This window comes from Drosophila innubila (genome assembly GCF_004354385.1).
Source record: "Drosophila innubila isolate TH190305 chromosome 2R unlocalized genomic scaffold, UK_Dinn_1.0 1_C_2R, whole genome shotgun sequence".
Classification (NCBI taxonomy): domain Eukaryota; kingdom Metazoa; phylum Arthropoda; class Insecta; order Diptera; family Drosophilidae; genus Drosophila; species Drosophila innubila.
This window is the reverse complement of record NW_022995374.1, coordinates 19,744,695-19,767,900: the sequence shown is the minus strand read 5'-3', so window position 1 is coordinate 19,767,900 and position 23,206 is coordinate 19,744,695. Positions and strand designations below refer to the sequence as shown.

Sequence of the window (23,206 nt, the reverse complement as noted above, 5' to 3'; positions counted from 1 at the left end):
GCAGTAAATCCGTTATCTGTCTATGTGAGAAACTGTAACTGAAATAACCCACAATGAAATATTAAACTTTTCTTAATTTTCTATAAGACGGCGAATATTAAACTAAGGTATAATATATGTAAGGTGAACAGCTTTGTGTCTTATTAATAAATTTCAAATTAAATTTCGGTTTTTAGTATTAGGAACATAGGCTATTTGACTGTCAATATGAGTAACTTTCTACTACTTTCTTGCAAAGAAAATGCATCTATTAAACTTGTGTTCAAAAGGTTTAGTCTTTTCTCCGTTTAATCATGAGCAAGATTTGCGCTAATCAGTTTTCGTTTTACAAGCAAATGATCAATTTCAAACAGATTGTGTATAGATTATAAATGGGTGTATTTGAGTGTATTTATGTGTGTATTGTATTTAATTTGCTGTCAATGGTCTATCAATATTGCTATGCGCATGACGTTAATACTTACTATCATAATTTTATTTGTATCTGTGCAAAATTGTGTGTGGGTGGTGTGTTTAGTTTTGTGGAAACTACAAGTGTGTGTGTGTGTTGTATTAATAGCTGTAAAGCGAACACACAGCGAACTCCACTTTGAGTTGCTTTTTGGATTGCTTTGCGCGCGGTTCAAAAATTCTAGAAATATTGTAGTGAAAAATGACATCGAAAAACATAAATGGTAAATTTAATTTGGAATCTATTTCAAAATCATTTCTCGCAGAAAATCTAAACTGTGTCAAATACCATATAACATAAAAAATTATAATGCTATCAATGTTTCAAGACAAAGAGAAATGTAAAGTTTTATATTGCCATAAAATATTTAATTTAATTTACAATCGTCTTTGAAATAAATCTCAAGTAGTTTTTTATTAATAAATGACTTACAGAAAAGTGATTTACAAGGATGTTCGAAAAAGTGTAATTTTATTTTTAGCTATGCAACTGTTCATAATGGTGCTGTTCTATTAATAATTAATTATTCTATATATTATTTTAACTAACAGCTCCCATATTGGGTCAACGTCATTTTCAGACTCTTTTGCTGTTTTTCTCAATTGTGGTTAACTATATAGCCAAATTTAATGCTGGCGTGGCTGTTGTGGCTATGACGAGTACCGACAGTAACAAACATGATGTTCCTGTAAGTACATGTATTCTTATATCCTAATCGAGGGTATATTAAGTATCTAAAAGGCAAGACGGGGCTTCGCATACCCTATAAAGTAAATATGTTCTTAATTACCACCTAAAGCCGATCGATATAGTCCTGTTCGTCTGTCCGACTGAGAGTCTGTTCAACTGAAATGATCCCATAGATGGTAAGAGAAATGAGTACCAATTTTGTTGTGTAAAGTTCTTGAGGATCTCAGAGATGGTAAGAGCTAGAATCATTGCAAAGCCATTTTAAAGATGAAGACGTGAATTTCGTTCACAAATAAAAAAAAAAATAGAAATATCAATGCAATTTATAAACTGTTTTTTTAATTATAATGTATTATTTAATTGTGTTCCATTTTTAAAGAACTTAAAACAGAAGTTAAAATAAACAAGACAGGGAATCGAATCCAGTTATATAATTTTAAAACTGTACACTTGAATTTCTACAAAAATAATACGAATCTTGAAGTTGATGTGATCAGTCAACTCCATAATGATCGGATATTATTCAAGAAATAATTGTACGATACATACTAATTGCTAATACTAATTACATACTTGTTAAATTTTACCAACTATATTTTGATTAATTTTTTGCTTTCCTTGATGTAGACCTACGACTGGAATGAAATGGAACGCTCTTACATCTTGTCCAGTTTCTTCTGGGGTTACATTATGACCCAGTTTCTGGGAGGATGGCTTTGTCGACGCATTGGAGCCAAGATTACCATGTTTATTTCGACGCTTGGATCGGCTTTTCTGGTTCTTCTGGTGCCCTTCTTTGTGCCGTGGGGTGGTTGGCAGGCCTATTGTGGCATACGTGTTCTAATGGGTGCATTCCAGGGTCTTTTATTTCCCTGTGTCCACGCCCACTTGGCCATCTGGTGTCCATCCAAGGAGCGCAATCGGTTGGGCGCCTTGGCCAATACGGGTATCGATTGTGGCACATTGTTGGCCATGTTTATAAGCGGTTTGGTGGCTGCCTCAAGTGTCGGCTGGCCAGGCATCTTTTACATCTCCTGTGGCGTGGGAATCTTGTGGAGCATCTTTTGGTTAGTCTTTGGCGCCGATTCTCCCAGTCAATCGAGATTCATTACCCAAGAGGAACTCAACTACATTGAAACCTCAATCAGTGCGAATAACAAAAAGAAAATCAAAGCGACTGGTCAAATTCCTGTGCCCTGGAAAGCTTTATTGACTTCGATTCCCTTATGGGCTTTATTTATGGCACGTTGCACCCAATCCTGGGGCTATTCCACCCTCCAGGCCGAGATTCCCGCTTATATGAATGGAGTTCTTCTTATGGATATGAAAAGGAATGCTTTGTTCTCGGCTCTTCCATTTCTATGTTCTTGGATTATGGCTATTGTCTATCTTATTGTCTCGGATATACTTTTAACTCGTGGCGTCCTGACCATCACCAGCATTAGAAAGATCATTAACTCGTTGTCTTCCTGGTTGCCAGCCACCTTTCTGGTTGGTCTCAGCTTTTTGGACAGCAGTCAGAAGACCTTGGCCATTGTTCTCATGAGTGTGAGTGTGGGCATTAATGCTGGCAACACAATTGGTAGTGCTCTCAACACCATTGATTTGTCCCCAAATCATGCCGGCATCCTGATGGGCATTGTCAACACAGGAGCCAATATTGTGCCAATTCTAACGCCACTTCTCGTTGGGATTATCGTGAAGAACGAGGTAAGTCTGCCAGTAATCAGATCAGAGTTTTTTTTTTAATTTTTGGAAAAACTTTAAAGTCTTGTAACTTTGTCAAATTTAAGCAGATTTCGATGATGCAATTAAGTTCAAGTCATATCTTTTTCAAATCTTAGCTGATTTTGATGATCTACATTTTATTTATTTTTCATAAGGCCTTTTTTCTATTTTTTTTTTAATTAAAATTAAATTTAAAGGTTTAAAGTATTATAACTTGTTTATTTTATTGGAAATTCCAATTTTTATTATTTATATAATTTTTTTATAATTCCCACTTCCTCGAATAGAAATTAATTACATAAATAAATAAATATTTTTAATAAGTTTATTTCTCTATTCTCTTAGCATGATCGTGTGGAATGGCAAGTGGTTTTCATCATTTCCGCTGTTATTTTCTTTGTGGGAAATCTTTTCTTCATCATCTTTGGTAAAATGGTGAACCAGCCCTGGAATGACCCTGATTTTCTGGACAATCAACAAAAAGAGAAACTGCAAGCGGATGGAAAATCAATTAAAACAATTCAAGTACTTTAATCAAATGATTGATCGTATCTGGAAGATAATAATGTTTAAAAGAAAAACTCATAAAACTTAAAGCTTAATTCATTCAGTGATTTGTCAAGTAGTTAAAACATTTTTTATTCTGATATGTAGGTATAATACCAATTAAGATTTACTCGTAACCATAGTCAATAAACCTAATTGGTAGATAAAAGCATTGGTTTTTATCAGAGAATGAAAATAGATATGCCTGAGTTCTATTACCTTATCGAGTTGCTCACTTTTTAACACTATTAACTTGAGGTGCCAATCTTTTCATACATTTTACCAATTACTTATAATTGGTTTGGCACAGCTAGCTTAATTCCCAAATGTCTGCAAGAGAGGAAAATGAATTGTGAGTGTACGACTAGATAAGTGAAATATATTTTATCTACGGTATATTTTGTACAACAAATACAATTTTACTGATATAGATGTGTTTGTAAGCATGTGCTTTTTTCCTATTTTGTGATATATTATTCTACATTTTTGTAGCATACTTTGAAGTGGTCGCACAGTGGGCTACAATTGAAAATTTAGGGTGTTATTAGCTCCTATATAGGAAGTGAGTATAAGTACAATATATTTTTTTATTATAAATAAATATAAATATTATACATATAATATTACAAAATCATTAAATAATTTATGTAAAAAAAATTTATTTTTAAAGTCTTTATTTAGCAATAAAATATTATTTCAGAAGTCATTTAAAATATTCGCAAATTTTTTTTAAAAACATAATATATTTTTTACCATTAAATAAAACATATCAAAATCAAATTTTGCCAATTGGCTCGTTTATCCATTTAAGATAGTGTTAATTAAAAAAATTATAACACACTCACAAAAGTTATCTTATCTATTATCATCTACTTTATCAATCATCTACTTAGCCAGGTCTGTTTCGTTTTTCGCTTCAAATTTTAAAGAATTTAATAGAATGTATTTTTTTCATCTTGCATTAAGACTAAGTAAGTAAAAATTATCTTTAAACAAATTTTAAAATAATAAAAATTGGCAAGTTTCGCAAAAATGAAAGCTTATCATGCAATATACGATAGTGCAAAAATGGCTGAAGAACATAAAAGACTTGCACTATTTAGATTTTTTCTTTATTTTTAAATATTTTTTTTTATTGAATAGTCCAACATTGCGGTTTATTTGTGGCAGGCAACTTCATCTATATGGCTGCCAAGGAAAACCTTGCAGTAGGTCATCCGATCGACCCAATTTTTTAGCACAATGGTCTGAATGGCGACTTCTATCTCGTGTATTTAGGTCGTCAATCGTCTCTGGATAGTTGGCATAGCACTTATCCTTGACGGCACCCCACAAATAATAGTCCAACAGGGTCAAATAGCAGCTGCGAGGCGGACAGTTGACATCGCCTTTTCGGCTGATTATTCGATTTTCGAACGTACCGCTCAGAAGTTCGACTGTTACGTTGGCTATGTGGCAAGAATTCGGGGGAAGACCACAATAGCGGTCACAATTGACGGTTACGGCGGCTCCTGAATCGTTTTTGAAGAAAAACTTGATTCATTATAGTGGATAAATTTTTTTCTTAACCAAACCTCCTTAGAATTCATCGTAAATTACTATTTTGACAACCGCTTGTTGAAATTTTTTTAAACTATACAAATTGAGTAGGTGAAGTGTCTTAGCATAGTCATAATTGATAAGGTTTCCAAAAATGCCAGCTTATCATGCCATAAAGTTACAAAATGTCTAGAAATCATATAAGATTTGCTTTTAGTTAGATATATTCCTCTTTAGTCAGCAGTGTGGTTTCAACAGGGCAAAACCTATTTAAAAATAACAAAAAAAATTTTAAAAGTGGAGAAAGCAATTTAGAAATAAAATGACGGCTGAAATACATAAAGGTTAGAGTAGAGAAACAAGTCGGATGAGTGTGAAAGCTTTCTATTAAATAGTTTTAAAATTAAAATATTTAGAAAATTTATTTTTCTGTGGCAGCTGTTTATCAATAAAAAAAATACTTATCTATCAAAAAATTAGCTTTTAGATTATAAAAGACCTATATAATTATAGAGTATGGAAATCTTACCTGATTTTGTTGGTGTCTTTAATCAAAAGCGACTTTAATCAAATGTGGTTCTCTTAAGTTCTTATTAATATTTGAATGAGTAGATAAATCATTTTTAATTTTTTTTTTTTTTTTTAATATTTAGGCTCCATTTTAGGTGTAAGACATCTTCAAGTGCTGTTACTTTTTATAACCATTACTTCGGTCTATATAGGCCGCCTTAATGTGGGCGTGTCTGTGGTGGCAATGACGAACGCCGAATCTACGAATCCTAATTTTCCGGCAAGTTTAAGATACATATTAAATTATTGTATTTAACATACTCGTATAATATATTTTTCATATTTTATATTATATTTACTTTAGGAATTCGACTGGACGGCGGCGGAGAAATCTTACATAATCTCTAGCTTCTATTGGGGCTACATCTTCACCCAATTCATGGGTGGATATCTGTGCAAATTATTTGGCGTAAAGAGGGTAATGATCTGGGCGACCTTCTGCTCGGGTGTTTGCAGTGCCGTGACACCCCCTTTAATAAATTGGGGTGGATGGAGAGCCTACTGTGGCATCCGTCTGATCATGGGCTGTGTTCAGGGCGTAGTTTTCCCCAGCATTTATCAGCATTTGGCACGCTGGTCCCCGCTCGAAGAACGCAATCGCCTGGGTGCATTAAGTTATACGGGAGTTGACTGCGGAAATGTGTTGTCCATGTATGTAAGTGGCATGATTGCCAGGAGTCCGATGGGTTGGCCGGGGATCTCGTATATCTCTGCTGCAGTTGCCTTTGCCTGCTGCACCCTGTGGATCATCTTTGGATCGAATAATGCCCACGAATCTCGTTTTATTGGTGAAGCCGAGAGGAATTATATAGAAACATCCCTTCAACATAGTGAAAACTTTCACAAGGTAAGTTTGATGATCATGTATTGACAAATGGGTTTCATTTAACGATTAAACATTTTTGAGCGATAATTTTGTTAATGTAATATCAATATTGATACAATTTTTATTACTTCTAAACCTTTCCTTAACCTTTTTTGTCTCTATCTAAGTAATTCATAAAATCTTAAATATATGTTCAAAACTAATAAAGTTAAATCTAATGAAAACACAGTTAATTTTAAGTAGAAACATATTTGATATTACCAATATATATTTTCCTAATATCGAAATCTAATCGATACATATTAATATTTTCAAAAATATCTACACTCCAATCACTAGGCTATTATTCCCATACCCTGGCGAGCTATTTTTACCTCTGTTCCTTTCCTGGCTCTTCTCGTCACCCGATGTGCTGATATTTATGGCTTCAGTACTCTTCAGGCGGAGATTCCCGCTTACATGAATGGAGTTCTACAAATGGATATCACGGACAATGCTCTGTTTTCGGCGCTGCCTTTCGTGGCCTCATGGACCATGTCCTATGTGTTTATGATTGCCTCTGACATACTTCTCAAAAATAAATGGTTATCCTTGACATCAATAAGAAAGACCATGAGTTCTTTTGCATTCTGGATACCGGCTGCCACATTTATTGTCATTGGTTTTCTGGATGTGGATCAGAAGACATGGGCAATTGTCTTGATGACCCTCAGCGTGGGATTCTGCACTGGCTCCGTGATTGGCAGCTGTTTCAACATCATTGACCTGTCACCCAACCATGCCAGTATCCTTATGGGCATAATCAATACTGCGTGCAGTGGGATGTCTCTTGTCACCCCTTTGATAGCAGGTGCAATTGTCACAGACAAGGTGTGATCTCTATTTTCTTTTTAATTTCCATTTTTTTTTTAAATTTTCTATATATAATTAAATTTTTAAAATTTATTGCTTCGTTTGTTTTAGCATTTTACCTAAAAATCCATCTTTTATCTTTAATTCCCAGGGTGACCGCTCACAATGGCAAATAGTTTTTATAATCACCTCCGTGATATATATTGTGATTAATTGTATATTTTTAACATTTGGCACTGCCGTGACACAGCCCTGGGACGCTGAAGACTTTCTGCTAGCTCCGCATCCTGACCTGGCGAAACCATCCTCAATAACTACAAAACTCAAAAATAAGGCGATCAGCAATTATTCACGATAGCAGCTGGCTTTTAGGAGTATTATTATGTCAAATAAAAATTATAGCTTGAAATGTTAAAATAAAATTATCTAAAAAATTTAAATATAATTAAAAAAGTTTTAATTATAAATATATTTTATCATATAAAATAACAATTTTCTAAGTGAAATTTTGGCAATTGAATCGTTTGTCCAATTAAGATAGGGTTATATAGTCTTTATCTTAAGTACATTATGTGTTATGATACAATCATCTACTTAGTAATTAGAAATTCGGTAATCACCAGCTATGTTATATTCATATCTTAAAAAAAATTTAAGCTGATAAGTTTCACCGAAAATACCAACTTATCATGCTATATAAAATGGCATGTAAGAAATGGCTGGATATCATACAAGATTTGCTTTAGTTAGATTTATTTCTCTTTAGTCAGCAGTGTGGTGTCAACGTGGCAAAAACTATTCGGAAAATTGACAAAAAAATTTAGAAGTGGAGAGAGCAATCTTTGAATAAAATGACAGCTGAAATAAATAAAGGTTAGAGAGATTATGAGGAGTAATCGGGTGGACTTAAAAGTTTTCTATCAATTAATTTTAAAATATTGAAATATTTAATAGATTTATTTTTGTGTGTCAATTGTTTATAAATAAAAAATACTTAACCATCAATAAATCAACTATAATATAACTAAATACCTATAAAACTATAAGAAATACAAATTTATAATAGATTTTTTTTAAGTGGCAAGTGTTAATCATAAAAAAAATGATATTAAACTACCTACAAAATTAATAATCAAACGATGATTAGAAGTGAGCAAAAATTCAAAGCCCGAAATTAAGATAACTTGAATATACAAGTACTTAGTTTATTCGGACTATAATAAAATGGGATACTCCAAACTTTTTGTATTTTATTCGAAAAGTGAATCATTCTTTTTTAATTTTTTTTTTTTTTAATATCTAGGCTCCATTTTAGGTGTAAGACATCTTCAAGTGCTGTTACTTTTTATTACCATTACTTCGGTCTATATAGGCCGCCTTAATGTGGGCGTGTCTGTGGTGGCGATGACCAATGCCGAGTCCACGAACCCCAATTTTCCGGCAAGTTAAACATGACACATAAATATTAAATTTCATTTTTTATTTATTTTATAATATATTTGTTTAGGAATACGACTGGAATGCGGCGGAGAAATCTTATATAATCTCTAGCTTCTTTTGGGGCTATCTCATAACCCAATTCATGGGTGGTTATTTGTGCAAATTATTTGGCGTCAAGAGGGTCATGATCTGGGCGACCTTCTGCTCGGGTGTTTGCAGTGCCGTGACACCCCCTTTAATAAATTGGAGTGGCTGGGGTGCCTACTGTGGCATCCGTGTGATTATGGGCTGTGCCCAGGGTGTGATCTTTCCCAGCATGCATCAGCACTTAGCACGCTGGTCTCCGCCCGAGGAACGCAATCGTCTGGGTGCATTGACTTATACGGGAATCGAGTTCGGAAATGTATTGTCCATGTTTGGGAGTGGCATGATTGCCAGGAGTCCGATGGGTTGGCCAGGAATCTCGTATATCTCTGCTGCAGTTGTCTTTGCCTGCTGCATCCTGTGGTTCATTTTTGGATCGAATAACGCCACCGAATCTCGTTTCATAGGTGAAGCCGAAAGGAACTATATAGAATCATCTCTTCAACATGGCGAAAACTATTACAAGGTAGGTTTGAGGATCATATATTGATAGACCGATACATTTAAAGATTTTCTTGGACGATAATATATAATTGAGCGATAGTTTATTCACGAATTATCATTAGGGATACTAATTTCCAATATATAGAATTGGTCTCAGTATAAAAAAAAACTATTAAACCCTTTATATTGGAAACAAAAACCTATTTTGACATAGTTGGTAGTATGGTGTTAATATGGTTAAAACTAATATAGAGGGGTGACACAGAAATTGAAACCAACCGAAAATCTCCCAAAACTCCATATATTTTTGAGAGATTTTTGGTTGGTTTCGATTTTTGTGGCATCTCCGATAGTAAAATCTACTGGATACACAACTAATTTCGGGTCGAGACATTGAAACTATCTATATTTTCTATGCGATCATTGAGTAAAATTAAATTTTTTCTTATGAAAATAACAGCCATATATTTAAAAATATTAATTCCTAGGCTATTATTCCCATACCCTGGCGAGCTATTTGGACCTCTGTTCCTTTCCTGGCCCTTCTCGCCACCCGATGTGCTGCGATTTATGGCATAAGTACTCTTCAGGCGGAGATTCCTGCCTATATGAATGGAGTTCTTCAAATGGATATCAAGGAAAATGCTCTGTTTTCGGCGCTGCCTTTTGTGGCCTCGTGGACTATGGCCTATATTTTCCTGATCGCCTCTGATATACTCCTTAAAAAGAAGTGGTTATCCTTAACAGCAATAAGAAAAACTTTTAATTCTCTTGCATTCTGGATATCGGCTGCCACACTTATTGGCATTGGCTTTCTGGATATGGAACAAAAGTCTTTAGCAATTGTCTTGATGACCCTTAGCGTGGGAATTCACAGTGGTGCCACCATTGGAAGCTCTATCAACACCATTGATTTGTCAGCAAATCATGCTAGCATCCTCATGGGAATTATCCAGACTGCGTCCACTGGAATGTCCATTATCACCCCTTTGATAGCAGGTGCAATTGTCACAAACAAAGTAAGTTTTTAATTATTTTTTTTATATAATTTTCTTTTTACATTTTTATGTGCTTTTTTTTGAAACTATCGTATTTTTTCGAAATATTTGTAACGCTTATTTTTTGGTAATACTTTACTTAAAAAATTCATCTTTCATTTATAATTACCAGGGCGATCGTTCACAATGGCAAATAGTTTTTATAATCACCGCCGTGATATTCATTGTGTTCAATTGTATATACGTGGCATTCGGCAAGGCCGTGACGCAGCCCTGGGACGCTGAAGACTTCCTGCTGGATTCACAGCCTAAGCTAGCAAGACCACCGTCAAAAACTACAAAGCTCGAGAAACTGGAAGAGAATAAGGCGATCAGCAATAATTCATGATAGCATTTGGCTTCCCTGAGTATTTATATTCAGAAAATAGTTTAGTTTGTAGTGTTTAAATAAAATAATCTACAAGATTAATAACTTAAATGATTTTCTGTTTGTACAGGAAGGTTTTATTAAAAATGATGATATTACATTGGGAAATAGAAACAATTCGCAAAGGTTGGATATATTTAAATATAATTAATTATTAAATTTTTAATACGGCATAATATTAAAACTGTGCAAAAGTTTAAACAATAACAAACATAAGTGTAGTGCTGGAAAGTTCCGTTTACAACAGCTGTTTTGAGTAGCAGATGTTTTTTCGATTATGCGCACTGCGGTTCAGGGATGGACTCACTTTTGAGAGCCGATGAGTCAACCCAAGCAGTTCCGTATCAAATTGTTTTCCGCATGGAAATCGGTTGAGTTTTGACAAAGTTATGAGAGTTTAAAATTATTGAAAAAATGCAAGGCGTGTTAAGAAATTGGATAATGGAGGAAAAATTGATATTTTTTAAATTATCAAAATTTAAATACAAGATCAATTTTATTTTTATCAAATTAATAATTTATCCAAATCAAATTAATATTCCGCATGAATATCGGTTAAGGTTTATTAAAGTTATGAGAGCTCAAAGTTTTTGCAAATATGTCAAGGCGTTTGCATTAAGAAATTAAATTTTTTAATGAATAACATTTAAATAATAATATTTAAATTTATTGAGTGCTGTTTGTGATTGTGACAAGTGCATTAATTTATAAGAAAGCACTAGAATAAATAACTGCAGAATCAATTTTGAGACAAAATCATGATCGAAACGACATCCGCATGGAAATCGGTTGATTTTTGACAAATTTATGAGAGTTCAACGTTGTTTAAAAAATGTCAAGTATATTTTCAGATTAATTGCTCAAGTATACTTGCTTACAATTTTCAGTTTTGCATGCAAAATAGTTTATTAGAGTTACCGTTTGGCAGTGTCATCGCTAATATCGAACCTTAGAGCGCCAATAAACGTTATTTTTAAAGGCATCGACGTTGTGTTCAGCCAACTAATTGTAAAATGTTGGTAATCACGCAACTTCCGACTTCCTTTTCCGTTGCAACGCACACAGTACGTGGTGGTTGCCTTATGCATTAACATCAAAATGCAATTCGGTGGGGCGTAAAAGTTCTATATAATAAATGGTGTGACCCCTTGGTATATTTTTAAATCATAGATTGACCTTCCACGTAATTTCTAAGCTTTCTCCACATTGGCCAACCTGCTGTCATCATTTCCATAATTCTATTTGTTTTTAAACGCAACTTACAACAACAACATCATCAGCAGAAACCGCAATTTATTTAATATTTTGCAAAATAAACAGAAATCAATAGCTATGGGACAGACAGACGGCAAAGAAAACTTCATGTCTAAATCCCACTCCAAAGTACTTTCACCCTCGGTCCCTCTATTCTGCTGCCATAATTATAAACGACACAATCGTTGTACCTGCTGAGAGGGGTATATTCATTTTGCAGCTAAGTTGGTTAAGGGCAAATTACACTGGAAGCGAAACGACTACAGAATGGAAAACTCCATATAAAAAAAGCAGTGAAAGAAATTGTTGCTGTTATTTTTAATATTTGAAGATTAGTTAATTATACACTTCTTAACATACTGCAGCCACTGTGCAGCGAAGAGTTTAACATGAGCTGTTAACTTAAGTTTACAGAAATGTTAATTTAAGCAAGAGCTGAAATTGTTACCTAAAAGAAAACTGTAAGCTTAGCTTTACAGTTCTGTTAAGTGAAACGCTGTAAGCTGAATAGCTGCACTCTGTTAGTTGTAAGGAGAGTTGTAAATTGAGATTGTTGTTATCAGTGAATCAAAGAAAAGCTTTAAAAATAGTTTTCCAGATCAATTAATTTAGGTGAGTGCTGTAAACTGAAATCTACAGTTAGGTTAAGTCAGTTTACAGCACTCACCTAAATTAATTGATCTGGAAACCTATTTTTAAAGCTCTTCTTTGATTCACTGATAAATCGGAAATCGGTTAAATTAAAGAATAACTGTAAACTGAAATCTATTTATTGATGGGAGATCTGTAAACGGGGATCTACAGATCTATTATTTTCAAATTCACACATTACATTAAATGGTAATTTAAAGAAGTTCTTTAGTGACATTATTAATGGGTATTTAATCATTCGATTCTACTGACTTTCTTTCTTTATTTGCACTTATTGTAGCGATAAAAGACGTTGCTGGGGTTCTCATAAAGCAGTCAAACATTGCTTGTCGTAGTCATCGCAGGACGGACCCCTTCCTAGCACGCGGGAAACGAAAAATCCAATAAAATAAATGTATGTGTGAATTATTCGTGGGTCGCGTGCTGCACCTTATATATATGTCCCCGTATTCGTATTTGGTTCCCCTTTTTATTTCAGTTTACATCCAACATTCGTGCGCCGAAGTTGCTAACGGCTAAAGCAGTTGAAACGGTTAAAATGTCAACACAACGAGCGTCCAATCCGCGAGCCAACGTCTTTATATTGGTCAATCTCGGCTGTGAGGCACTGTTCGTGATTGATCAGCGATTGAAGGCTCAGGAAATAGCGCTGGATAAATCCGTTCAAGGTGAATGCGATGTTTAACTTCCATAAGGGTGTAATAAGTTTGTGGCATTGAATGTAACAGGAAGTAGGAGGCATCTTCTACACCGTAAACTATATATATTCTTGATCAGATTCTAAAATCTGGTGCAATTTTAAATTTATAACCTTTTGTTGGCATACATGATAAATATCATAGTTCCGATTATTATCATCACGATCGAAGAATAAACTCGGAAGATATTCAATAATAATGTTTAAAATGGTTTCAAAAAAATAATTACATAAAGTTTTATCGCTCTTTAATTTAGGACTGTATTAAAGAAATCATAAAATAATAAGTTGAATTAAAATCATGTTCCCAAGTACGATTACTTCAAGTTAAATTTTCTTTTATTCAAAAATTCAAGACACATTTAGAGCTAAATCTAGCACATTTTTAAATATTTTATGTTTTAAAAGTTTTTTAAGTTACAGAAATCTAACAAAATCACAAAAATATTTTTTTTTAACCAATTTATCATTCTTTATTCAATTTATTTCTACTGTGTACCGGGCATCTCACAGTCGAGCACACTCGACTGCCGCTTTCTCAAATGTTAAATATATGTACATTTAAATTCTTGACTTTGCAGTCATACACGATGTGACGACGGTGCTGTTGGAGCCAAAGTTCATAGAATCCCTTATCAATGGATCGATACATAATAATGCACAGTTGTTGACGGCAGAACATTGCAAGTTTATGCTGAACGATATTGCCACCTGTTCGCTAATGCGTCTCGACGAGACGTCCATGGAGAAGTTGTGGAATCTGATGACCATGATGTACAAATGGCAACTCTTTGTTTCCCGTCATCAGCACAACTTGCTGGACATAACATTTCGTCATTTGGATGCCATCAACAAACTGTATCCGGATGCAAAGCGACATTTGTTGATTGACTTTACTAAGAATACATTATTGGATTTCTGGAATTCATGTGGAGAGGAGCAACAGTTGTCCATTTATCGCACCAACAAGGCCTGGCTGGAGTGCTTCAATACAAAGATATCGCTGCTCATACGACTTGGCTTTCAGTCCATGGATGGCAGCTTTATTAACGCCTTGGATCAGCGTCATTATCTAGATTATGTCAAGTGTATTGGCGAAAATATCTATATCAAAAGGAGCGAGCAACAACAGGAGCGGGAACCCAATCGCATTGATCAACTGGCGGCACAGCTTAATATTGCATCTGGGGAGGATTTGCAGCCAATTGATGCGGTTCAGTTTCAGAAACAATTTGAGCAAACATTCTCCAACACACTATTCCCAGAGGTGGATAACAATGCCAGGGCCACGTCATCCCAAGTCCAGTGCAATTCAAATGCCTCTGGCTGTGAATTTGTTCAACTCTTGTCCACCGATGGCAATCCGGATGAGGTGGCTACCACAGCGAGTGGCAATGGTTCAGGTCTTAATCAGCAGCTGCTCGATTTGTATAGCAAAATTAATTAACTAATTAATTGAGCAATGTATCATGCATAATTAGAAAATATTGTATTTGTTTGTAAAATAATTACAAAAAACGTGTTTTTTTTTCTTGTTTGTTTTGTTTTGCAGTTTCGAAGACATTGGTGATCCAACAACATTACAAAAATTTTGAGCTTGCGACCTAGATAATATTTTTTTTTTGATGCGTTAGAATGAACTTAAAAAATTCTGTTATTTTCAGGGGCAAACTTTTCAAAAATTATAAACAAAATGTACAAATCTACAAATATTTGTTGTGTGTGTGCCAAACTAATTTAACAACTGCTGCAGCTGCCAAAAAAAATAATTATTAAATTAAACTTATGGCAACAAATTATAATAGGTTTAATTACTGCTTTATCTTTCAAAAATTAAGAGTTCGTCGCTGTGTCTTGAGTAAGGAGGATAAATTAAGCAGTTATGATGGTTGACGATGATGATGGGGTTTGTGGTTGTGGTGGTGGGATGGCGGGTTTTTTGCGAGGCAGTTCAGTGCGTTGTGTCTCAGACACAATTTACATTTTGGCCTTGAGCGGCACCGCATCCACCATGATATGCAGAGCCATCTTGAGGCATTCCTCGGCCGAACTGATCTGCGCACAGGGATAAGCGGCGCCATATTCGGTTAGGAAATCACAATACTTTTGATAATTGCCAATCGCGAATTCATAATTGTAGGCGCCCAATAGCTTCATGTCCGTATCGTCATTGACCAACGGCACCGTCGCCTTGTGCGGCATTCCTTTATACTTGGGATGATCCAATTCGCATGCCTCGCACTTGCAATTGAAGCGATATTGCATGGACAGCCTTTCCTGACGCTCCTTCTTGCTAAAGATAGCAAAGTGGGCACTGAAGAAATACAATTTAAATACAAATTAATTATATGATCAATTTAATCTCTTTTGTCTTATCACTTGCCCGTAGTTATCGTAGAGCGCTTCGTTTGCCTTAATGGGCCGCAGGACGAATAGATAGGCCTTGGTGCCATCGTAGATGCGCAGAGTGTTGGGCGCACACGAATGATTCAGGAGAGATAGAAACGCATAGGCGCCGGATGAGTGCGATTGATCGTCCTTGGTTTCATTCACCTGCTCGACGAGATCAATGCCATGCATATTCGATGGAGATGTTTGCAGATGTCGAAATAGCAGATCCGTGAAAAAGTTACGACCATCCTCACCACCCAGATAGTCCTTCAACGGTGTATACTCAATGATAAAATGCTTGAGCACGGCGCAGACAACAGAACGCTGAAAGAGATCCGAAACGGAGCGCAATTGTTGATTCGTCACAAGGCCGTGAATAGCTCGATAATGCTCTTGGGGTGTCAGTTGCGTAAAGTCTAGATCAAAGACGCACTTTTGCTGATTACTTGGCTGATCACAGTACGCCATTAGCTCCTCAATGCTACCATGAAGATCCAAAGCACTCAACGTCGTACGCAACGCGATTCCATGTATTTTGTTGAACATGCGATGCAATAAATCGATGATGGGGCATTCATACTTGTGAAAGGTGTCGTTGGCGAGCTGCTTACACTCCTCTGAGCAGAACATGACCGAGCAGCAACTATCGCAGGGTATAAGCGTTAAAAAACGCTCCTGTTTACAGGTCGCACATCGTATATAACGCATTGGCGGCAGCAGGGAACAACAAAACGGTTGCTCCACGGCAATCACATCGCCAACGACCAGATCCCGCGTTGTCACTATAAATCTGCCCTCGTCGGCGGTTTCACGCAGCTCCAAACAATTGGCAATATACGGCACCTGGGGATGTGCCTCAAAGCTCAGCTTAAAGTCATAGGGCACAATATCCGGTGCTTGTTGCTGCACCAACTGCTGGCAATCACGCTCCCGCTTGTCCAGCTTATGCCGCAGTCGCTCTGGATAGTTGGCCTTGCGTGCCAGCTCAATGTTGGCCAAACACTCACGGTACCGTTTCCATTCAAAGAATACCGCCGATCGATTGGCATAACCAATCGACAAGTGCTCCGAGTTTGGTTCCGCATAGCAAATGCTCTTGTTATACAATTCGAGTGCCTGCAGAGGTAAAAGATACATTAATATATGTCATATAAACTTGAAAATATATTTATAATTTGTAAAAAATAAATAATAATGAATACCTTAAATTTAACTGCATAAAAAGGATCAATGATAAATTATTATCTGCCGGATAAAATTGCAAATATATGTCTAAAAATTCGAAATTATAACTTATAATAAATAGCAATAATTTGACTGTTGAAAATATGCTTATAAATTCGAGAAAATAAATAATATCCAGATCAATATACAATTCGTGTGCATATAAGGGTAAAAGATACATTCGTAACTATCACATAAATGAAAAAAAAAAAAGTGCATAAATGCAATTATGTGCGGAGCATTCTCAAAATCATCTGGTCACTTTAATCCATTAAGCTAATATTTATTTGTGATACAACATTAATAAGTGAAATATTAACTTAATTTTTTGTGAAATTCAGATATTTTAACTTAAAATGTATAGAAAATATTATTAAAATCAAATATATCAAAAAAAAAATAAAAATTATAGAAATTAATATCAAATTGAAAAATATCTGTTAAATAAAAAATGGCAAGTTAGGGTTTTACAAAATTTGACATAAGATTTAAATACAGTGCAGTCGGAATAAAAGTTATGATGTATATAAAATATTCTAAAACTTAACAATATCCTTGAGATAAAAAATGTCTACTTCTTAAATTTATAAAATTTAATGTTCAAAAAAGTCCTTCATAAAAATTTAAATGGACTACGAAAATGTATAAGAATTAATGACGAATTCAAAAATATCTTTCAGATACAATTTGAATAGACTTTTAAAAATCTTCGATTATAAGTTTGACCCATGTGTTAATTTAAACAAATTATATAAAGCAAACATAAATTTATAATTTGTATCTTTGACTTGCCTGAAAGTATTTCCTGTTCTTGAGGGAAAACTGCTCATTTCCCAGCATTCGAAACTCGACGCTGCGCTTGTTGCATTTGTTCTCGCGCAATGTTACATTGAGGAATATCTTCTCCATGTACTTGAAGTCGATGAGAGCGTGCTCAACAAAGTTCACCTTGGAGTAGTTCTCTTTGAGCTCATTGAATTTGCCGGATATGATGCCGATAAGTTTCCAATCATTCAGCTTTTTAATCAGATCGTCGCTAACGTCGTATACGTCCATTGTATATTGTTGTTCAATGTATCCTTAAGATACACATGCAAACACACACACTCTCTCTCTCTTTTTCTCTCGGACTCTCTCTCGTCGTCGTCCTCCTCGCCGTGTTTTTTTTTCTTGCAAGTCGCGTGTGTTGCGTCGCCGCCGCCGCTGTCGCTGCCGCTGCCGCTACCACCGCCTGTTTTTTCACCAACAAAATATGTCTGTGTATTTGTGTGTTTGTTGCACTCCACTGTTGATTAGTGCTTGTGTTGACCGTTAATATGCAATTTTACAGAAAATTTCAATTATTATATAGCGAATTTATTTGTTATGCGCCAATTTTGATCAAATTTAGATGCTTTTTTGTCTCTTGTTCCCCCTAAAAACTTGTGAAACGCTGCCACCTGGCCCAAATGTTGCCACCCTGTTAAATTTTCAGATCTGGCAGTATGTACCGTTTTGAGTCAAATGTTAAAATTGGTAACTTTAAAAATTTCTACCTTTTTTTGACAATTACTTAATATTGAAGCTAGAAGTTTTTAATTGTTGCAGAATTTTTTCTAGCATTTTAACTTATATCTTTAAAGTCGCCGGATTTCCTGATAATAGCCAGACCTAGCTATTAATAAGCTAAGTTAGTAGCAGTGTAACAACAGTAGTTAAGCGATAAGCGCCATCTGGCGACTGCCGCTTGAGACAGTTTGCTTCTAAAATTATCCGATATGTGTGCACACAAAATGTATGCAATTGTACCATATACTGTACCGAGATGATTATCAGAATGTACCTATTAGAAGGGCTCAAATTTCTCTAAAAAGTTGGCGCCATGTCGCTATATCTAGCGATAAATTTAAATTTAGGTGCTACAAATTTCCAAATGCAATAACTTTGCAATAAATTAATAATTTGGTGAAAATTTAAAATTCCAAATTAGATAAAATAAAGGTAAACATTTTAATGAAGGTTTGAAGCTTATCATCCCAAGAGAAGAGAAGTTAAATATTTAATTCTGAAAAATATATTAAGAAGTGCAGAAAATGTCAACAAAGATTAAAATAATTCTAGCTTCAAAATTAAGAAATTGTCAAAAAAAAAGGTGAAAAATTTATATTTATATAGGTATTCTTCAAAATCAGTAAATGATTTATAAAATTAACGAAATAATAGCTGTTATCATAGTAAAAGTAATAAAAATCCAAAATAATAATTATTTTTGGATTTATAAAATGAAAGTCAAGATTAAAAAAAGTATAAGAATAACTGTTAAATATTTTGTTTTGAAATAAAAAATGTAACTGTCTTAATATAAAACTAGGCTGAAAGGCTATAGGCATGACCCCGACTATAGGAATACACGTTACATAAATAATTTAATGAGCTTGTATTACTTTAAAAATCAAAACGACCATATTACTGCTGTTCTGCTTAACTGCTCTTGATGCGGTTAAGTAGGATTGGATAGGGTGTGGAAAAATTAAAAACCATCACAACCGGCGTGGAGTTTATAGAAGTCGGTGTGCCAAATTTGGTTGCTCTAGCTCTTATAGTCTCAGAAAACTAGGCGCTCACACAGACGGACGGACAGACGGACAAACGTACAGACGGACATGGCTTTTCGACTCGCCTGTTGATGCTGATTAATAGGGTAGGAGATGCCTTCTCCTCCCTGTTACATACATTATATACAATAGACCCGTTTTATTTATTATTTAAGTAATGGGTATAAATAGTCACAAAAGTCTTACTTGTTGAGTAATTAAATAATAACCAAAAATAAAAAATCAAAGATAATAAGAGTTTTAAAGATTGATTGTAAAAATAAAAATTATATTTCTTACAGTTCCTTGTACAAACTTAATACACTTTTACAACTTTTTAAGTACAGGGCTTTAAACATATTAAACACAAATTTTTTTGCTGAATTTGTTTAATCGAGGGTAGTTTGAAAATTCGTTGTGCGAGTATTTTCTTTTATAAGCAGCTCCAATTATTATTTCTCTTCGCACCACTCGTTTTCCTTGCGCACTTTCTCTTCCTCAGCGGGTGAGAAATCATTGGCAATGGCAAAAGTCTCTCGTATGTCCTGAAGCGATTTTCCTTTGATCATATTGGCGCACGTTTTGCAGGTGACATCCAATAGACCTTGAATGTTCAGATAATTGGCCGCCAAAATCAGTTCGAATAAGGTGCCTTGGTCGACTTTTAGAAAGTCCGCATCCCAAGATGATATGTCGTCGGTGCGTTTCTCCTTATTCTCATCCTCCTGCGCCTCCTGTGGATCATCCTGTGCGTGATATGTGGCCCAGTGTAGGACTTTCCGTAATATTGCCGAATTAACATTGGGTAGCGGTAATATACTATTATCGCTCTCATCACCCAAATCTTCCAGAGCCGTCTTAATCGTTTCGGAACATTTTGCAATCTCAATGTCCGTGTCGAAAATTTCCTTATCAGAAGATTCCAAGCGAATTATTGGCATTTTGAAATAGCTGGAAAATATAAAGTTTTTATGTTATTAGTTTACAAAGTAACTTTGGAGTATTTACTCTTTTTTCGCGTTAAAACTTACGAGTTGCTTCTGTTTTCTTAACCGTGTCACACAATTTGTCCAACAGATGTGGATCAATGTGGTTTTCAAGGCACCACATGAAAAGCTAAAAATAAGTGCTTTATTATTAATATGCTACATGCTACAAGATAATACTAAAAAATGTCATTACAATGTCAATGCTATTGAATTTTTAAGAATCTTTAGTTTTATAAACATTTTTATTTTCATTTTAATTTTTAAATATTGGTAATACTTGCTTTTTTATCCAAACTATCCAATCCCGCTTTGTTGACAAAAAATATCACATTTTGCCAGTGTGACCTTTTCATAACAAATCCCTTCAAAATAAATACCATAATAAAAATATATTTACTCTCAAGGTTTTTAAACATAAAACAATATATCTTCGTTTATATTTTTAAATAGCATAAAAAAAACAAATTCACAGCTGAAAAGATATTATATCTAATCTCTGATACTAAAATGTAAAGCTAGTTTTAAGCAAATGTATAAATCTAAAATGGCAATAAAGCAATATCGTTTTTATTATTTTAATTTACTATTTTTCTTTTCACAAATTTATATACTTTAACAAAAAATATATACAAAAAACTCTAATAAAATAAATGTTATATTTTTTTAAGGGGATCTCTTTACTTACATATTTATCAAGGCCGTAATTTCAGAAACAAAGAGACACGTCTGACTACTTCAAATCAGCTGTTACAGTTGTGTGACCGCTTTAAAGAAGTAACAAATACCAAATATCGCTTAAACTACTAATTAAAAATTAAATACAAAAAAACATTAATGCTATTAAGTTACGCGATCAGTCCATTTTGCTTAAATGCAAGTTTATAACACTGCAATATCAATAATATTCTAATTTTTGAATGCCTTTATTCTTTTGTTTATTTATCTAAATTAAAAATAATTTGTTTTTAGTCTTTATTATGCACTTTAAGTCGACACGAGTCTGCCAATGCCCAAAAACTATTCACCAACTTTTATCAATATGCCATTTTGAGTTTCATTCATTTCACATAAGAAAACAAAGCATGATGACTACAATACATTATCTTTAATGTTTTTCGTTATTAAAATCTTTTTACTTTTATATAACAAATTTGTAAAATGCGAAGATACCGTTTTATTTGTTGTTACGTGGCGATTGACATAATATTTGCATTGATAAATTTAATATATATATTTTTGATCAACATCAACAGCGGTAGTCATATATTTTCAACCATATTTTCCTTCGTGGATATCTTTCAGTAAGCCAAACAGGGTTAAAGTTGTAAGAGCTATCATCACGGGCTTAAATATTGACAGCAGGAAACTTGCTGTCCAACGAATGGAATAGTAAGCGATGACGAGCATCAGTAAACTCGCAATTAAACGTCCTATAATGTCTTCCCCGCTATTCATTTTGAAAATCTCTCTTGCTTGCAATAAAAATAAAACAAAAATAAAATTTTCAATTTATTTAAGGGGATTTCTCTACTTACATACAAGGCCGTAATTTCAGAGACAAAGACACGACTGAATACTTCAAATCAGCTGTTGCAGTTGTGTGACCGCTTAAAAGTAGTAACAAAATACAAAATATCGCATAAACTACTTAAAAATAAAATACCAAAAAATATAGTCCTTAAGTTATCGGTCTTTTTTCAAATACAAAAATTTAAGTTAATCTTAAGGGTGCCTATTTATTTTTATCCTTAAGATTTGACTTTTTAAATAAATAAAATAATAAAATGTAGTATCCAAAAATACCTTCAATATCAATGATAAAGAATGGTTAAATAGCTATGGATGTTTTTTTTTGTATATAAATAAATTCCTATTCATTCTTTTCAATATCATAATCAATTATATTTTCTATATTCTCAAATAGATAAAACTTTGAATGAAAAAATGCATTTACCTATTTCACAATAATTTATATACAATAGAAATAAATACTAACTAATTTAGAAGTACTTTAGGTCTCATAAAAGTGCCTTTTTTTAATTCACTCGAGTAAGCCCATGAGAAACTCAAGGGTCTTTCCCATAAACGATACCACAGTATCGCATATTAATGTGAGTGCTTGAATTGCCATGTCCTCCATATCCTCTTTTTGGAATGTGCGCAGAAAGCGGAACAGGAACAAAGCGGAGACAACGATAATCACGGGCCAAACCAGAGAGAGCAGGAATCGCGCTGTCCAGAGAAACACATACCAAGTGATCGCGAATAGCAGTAAATAGGCTATTAATGTTCCCATATCCGTGGGCATTCCGGCATTCTTTACCGTATAATCATAGATGACGCTAAAAAACGGAGAATCGCGCCAATCGCCGGATCTTTGGCAATGCTTATCTGCCATTTTGAATATATCTCCAGGCTTACAATGAAAAGAAAACCTAAGCAAACCCAAAAGAAATTAGTTTAAAAATTTATTCAAGTGGTTTCCTTTTACTTACGTATTTCTCAAAGCTGTAAATTTAGAAACAAAAACACGACGAATTTAACTTTAAATCAGCTGCTTGAGTTGTGTGACCGTTTTTAAAAAGTACCAAAATACCAAACATCATAATACTAAAAATACCAAAAAAGCTGAAGTTATCGAGATCATTTATCGAGCAAAGTTTACGCGCGCTATCTTTTCCATTTAAGTTATACATTACAAAAATTAAATTAAGTTTCAAATTAACTAAACGTTTGGTGAGCTTGGATTTTTATTATTCTAAACATAAGGCT

General features: G+C 34.2%; 7 protein-coding genes and 1 long non-coding RNA gene across 9 annotated transcripts; 4 read left to right on the top strand and 4 right to left on the bottom strand.

Moving 5' to 3' along the window:
- The first annotated feature begins 652 nt into the window (after window positions 1-652).
- LOC117783756 (putative inorganic phosphate cotransporter) lies at window positions 653-3,403 on the top strand. The gene is made up of 4 exons (XM_034621300.1): window positions 653-674; window positions 1,003-1,139; window positions 1,769-2,851; window positions 3,215-3,403. Exons 1-4 carry the CDS (start codon window positions 653-655, stop codon window positions 3,401-3,403), a joined length of 1,431 nt encoding a protein of 476 aa, XP_034477191.1.
- A 2,067-nt stretch (window positions 3,404-5,470) lies between these two features.
- Window positions 5,471-7,560, top strand: LOC117783755 (putative inorganic phosphate cotransporter). The gene is made up of 4 exons (XM_034621299.1): window positions 5,471-5,491; window positions 5,829-6,371; window positions 6,690-7,220; window positions 7,354-7,560. Exons 1-4 carry the CDS (start codon window positions 5,471-5,473, stop codon window positions 7,558-7,560), a joined length of 1,302 nt encoding a protein of 433 aa, XP_034477190.1.
- Window positions 7,561-8,613: 1,053 nt separating this feature from the next.
- Window positions 8,614-10,627, top strand: LOC117783754 (putative inorganic phosphate cotransporter). Its single transcript, XM_034621298.1, has 4 exons — window positions 8,614-8,646; window positions 8,710-9,252; window positions 9,719-10,249; window positions 10,401-10,627. The coding sequence occupies exons 1-4, from the start codon at window positions 8,614-8,616 to the stop codon at window positions 10,614-10,616; spliced, it is 1,323 nt and encodes a 440-aa protein (XP_034477189.1). The 3' UTR covers window positions 10,617-10,627.
- Window positions 10,628-13,098: 2,471 nt separating this feature from the next.
- LOC117783753 lies at window positions 13,099-14,758 on the top strand. Its single transcript, XM_034621297.1, has 2 exons — window positions 13,099-13,228; window positions 13,839-14,758. The coding sequence occupies exons 1-2, from the start codon at window positions 13,099-13,101 to the stop codon at window positions 14,702-14,704; spliced, it is 996 nt and encodes a 331-aa protein (XP_034477188.1). The 3' UTR covers window positions 14,705-14,758.
- Window positions 14,759-15,037: 279 nt separating this feature from the next.
- On the bottom strand, window positions 15,038-18,332 carry LOC117784334 (SET and MYND domain-containing protein 4). 2 transcript variants are annotated; one of them, XM_034622042.1, is made up of 3 exons: window positions 17,665-18,332; window positions 15,641-16,764; window positions 15,038-15,571 (listed from the first exon to the last, which is right to left on the bottom strand). In XM_034622042.1, exons 1-3 carry the CDS (start codon window positions 17,926-17,928, stop codon window positions 15,235-15,237), a joined length of 1,725 nt encoding a protein of 574 aa, XP_034477933.1. In that variant the 5' UTR covers window positions 17,929-18,332; the 3' UTR covers window positions 15,038-15,234. The 2 variants fall into 2 exon arrangements, with proteins under 2 accessions (XP_034477933.1, XP_034477934.1); XM_034622043.1 differs by lacking the exon at window positions 17,665-18,332 and having other exon boundaries at window positions 15,641-16,246; window positions 16,428-16,522.
- Window positions 18,333-19,820: 1,488 nt separating this feature from the next.
- Window positions 19,821-21,167, bottom strand: LOC117783640 (S-phase kinase-associated protein 1). Its single transcript, XM_034621143.1, has 3 exons — window positions 21,120-21,167; window positions 20,477-20,561; window positions 19,821-20,396 (listed from the first exon to the last, which is right to left on the bottom strand). Exon 3 carries the CDS (start codon window positions 20,384-20,386, stop codon window positions 19,898-19,900), a length of 489 nt encoding a protein of 162 aa, XP_034477034.1. The 5' UTR covers window positions 20,387-20,396; window positions 20,477-20,561; window positions 21,120-21,167; the 3' UTR covers window positions 19,821-19,897.
- A 421-nt stretch (window positions 21,168-21,588) lies between these two features.
- Window positions 21,589-22,041, bottom strand: LOC117784493. Its single transcript, XR_004617426.1, has 2 exons — window positions 21,970-22,041; window positions 21,589-21,906 (listed from the first exon to the last, which is right to left on the bottom strand). It is a non-coding gene; the product is annotated as an uncharacterized LOC117784493 (long non-coding RNA).
- A 342-nt stretch (window positions 22,042-22,383) lies between these two features.
- LOC117784424 lies at window positions 22,384-22,991 on the bottom strand. Its single transcript, XM_034622160.1, has 2 exons — window positions 22,930-22,991; window positions 22,384-22,869 (listed from the first exon to the last, which is right to left on the bottom strand). Exon 2 carries the CDS (start codon window positions 22,830-22,832, stop codon window positions 22,476-22,478), a length of 357 nt encoding a protein of 118 aa, XP_034478051.1. The 5' UTR covers window positions 22,833-22,869; window positions 22,930-22,991; the 3' UTR covers window positions 22,384-22,475.
- Window positions 22,992-23,206: the final 215 nt, after the last annotated feature.

Excerpts from the sequence above, each read along its gene's own strand:
- LOC117783756 (XM_034621300.1), top strand. The coding sequence starts at position 653 with ATGACATCGAAAAACATAAATG. Across the intron at positions 675-1,002 it reads GACATCGAAAAACATAAATG|CTCCCATATTGGGTCAACGT; the intron begins GTAAATTTAATT and ends TTTAACTAACAG. Across the intron at positions 1,140-1,768 it reads GTAACAAACATGATGTTCCT|ACCTACGACTGGAATGAAAT; the intron begins GTAAGTACATGT and ends TCCTTGATGTAG.
- LOC117783755 (XM_034621299.1), top strand. The coding sequence starts at position 5,471 with ATGGAAATCTTACCTGATTTT. Across the intron at positions 5,492-5,828 it reads TGGAAATCTTACCTGATTTT|GAATTCGACTGGACGGCGGC; the intron begins GTTGGTGTCTTT and ends TATTTACTTTAG. Across the intron at positions 7,221-7,353 it reads GTGCAATTGTCACAGACAAG|GGTGACCGCTCACAATGGCA; the intron begins GTGTGATCTCTA and ends TTTAATTCCCAG.
- LOC117783754 (XM_034621298.1), top strand. The coding sequence starts at position 8,614 with ATGCCGAGTCCACGAACCCCAATTTTCCGGCAA. Across the intron at positions 8,647-8,709 it reads GAACCCCAATTTTCCGGCAA|GAATACGACTGGAATGCGGC; the intron begins GTTAAACATGAC and ends ATATTTGTTTAG. Across the intron at positions 9,253-9,718 it reads ATGGCGAAAACTATTACAAG|GCTATTATTCCCATACCCTG; the intron begins GTAGGTTTGAGG and ends ATTAATTCCTAG.
- LOC117783753 (XM_034621297.1), top strand. The coding sequence starts at position 13,099 with ATGTCAACACAACGAGCGTCCAATCCGCGAGCCAACGTCTTTATATTG. Across the intron at positions 13,229-13,838 it reads GCTGGATAAATCCGTTCAAG|TCATACACGATGTGACGACG; the intron begins GTGAATGCGATG and ends TTGACTTTGCAG.
- LOC117784334 (XM_034622042.1), bottom strand. The coding sequence starts at position 17,928 with ATGGACGTATACGACGTTAGCGACGATCTGATTAAAAAGCTGAATGAT. Across the intron at positions 16,765-17,664 it reads AGAACAGGAAATACTTTCAG|GCACTCGAATTGTATAACAA; the intron begins GCAAGTCAAAGA and ends TTACCTCTGCAG. Across the intron at positions 15,572-15,640 it reads GCGCTCTACGATAACTACGG|TGCCCACTTTGCTATCTTTA; the intron begins GCAAGTGATAAG and ends GTATTTCTTCAG.
- LOC117783640 (XM_034621143.1), bottom strand. The coding sequence starts at position 20,386 with ATGCCAATAATTCGCTTGGAATCTTCTGATAAGGAAATTTTCGACACG.
- LOC117784424 (XM_034622160.1), bottom strand. The coding sequence starts at position 22,832 with ATGGCAGATAAGCATTGCCAAAGATCCGGCGATTGGCGCGATTCTCCG.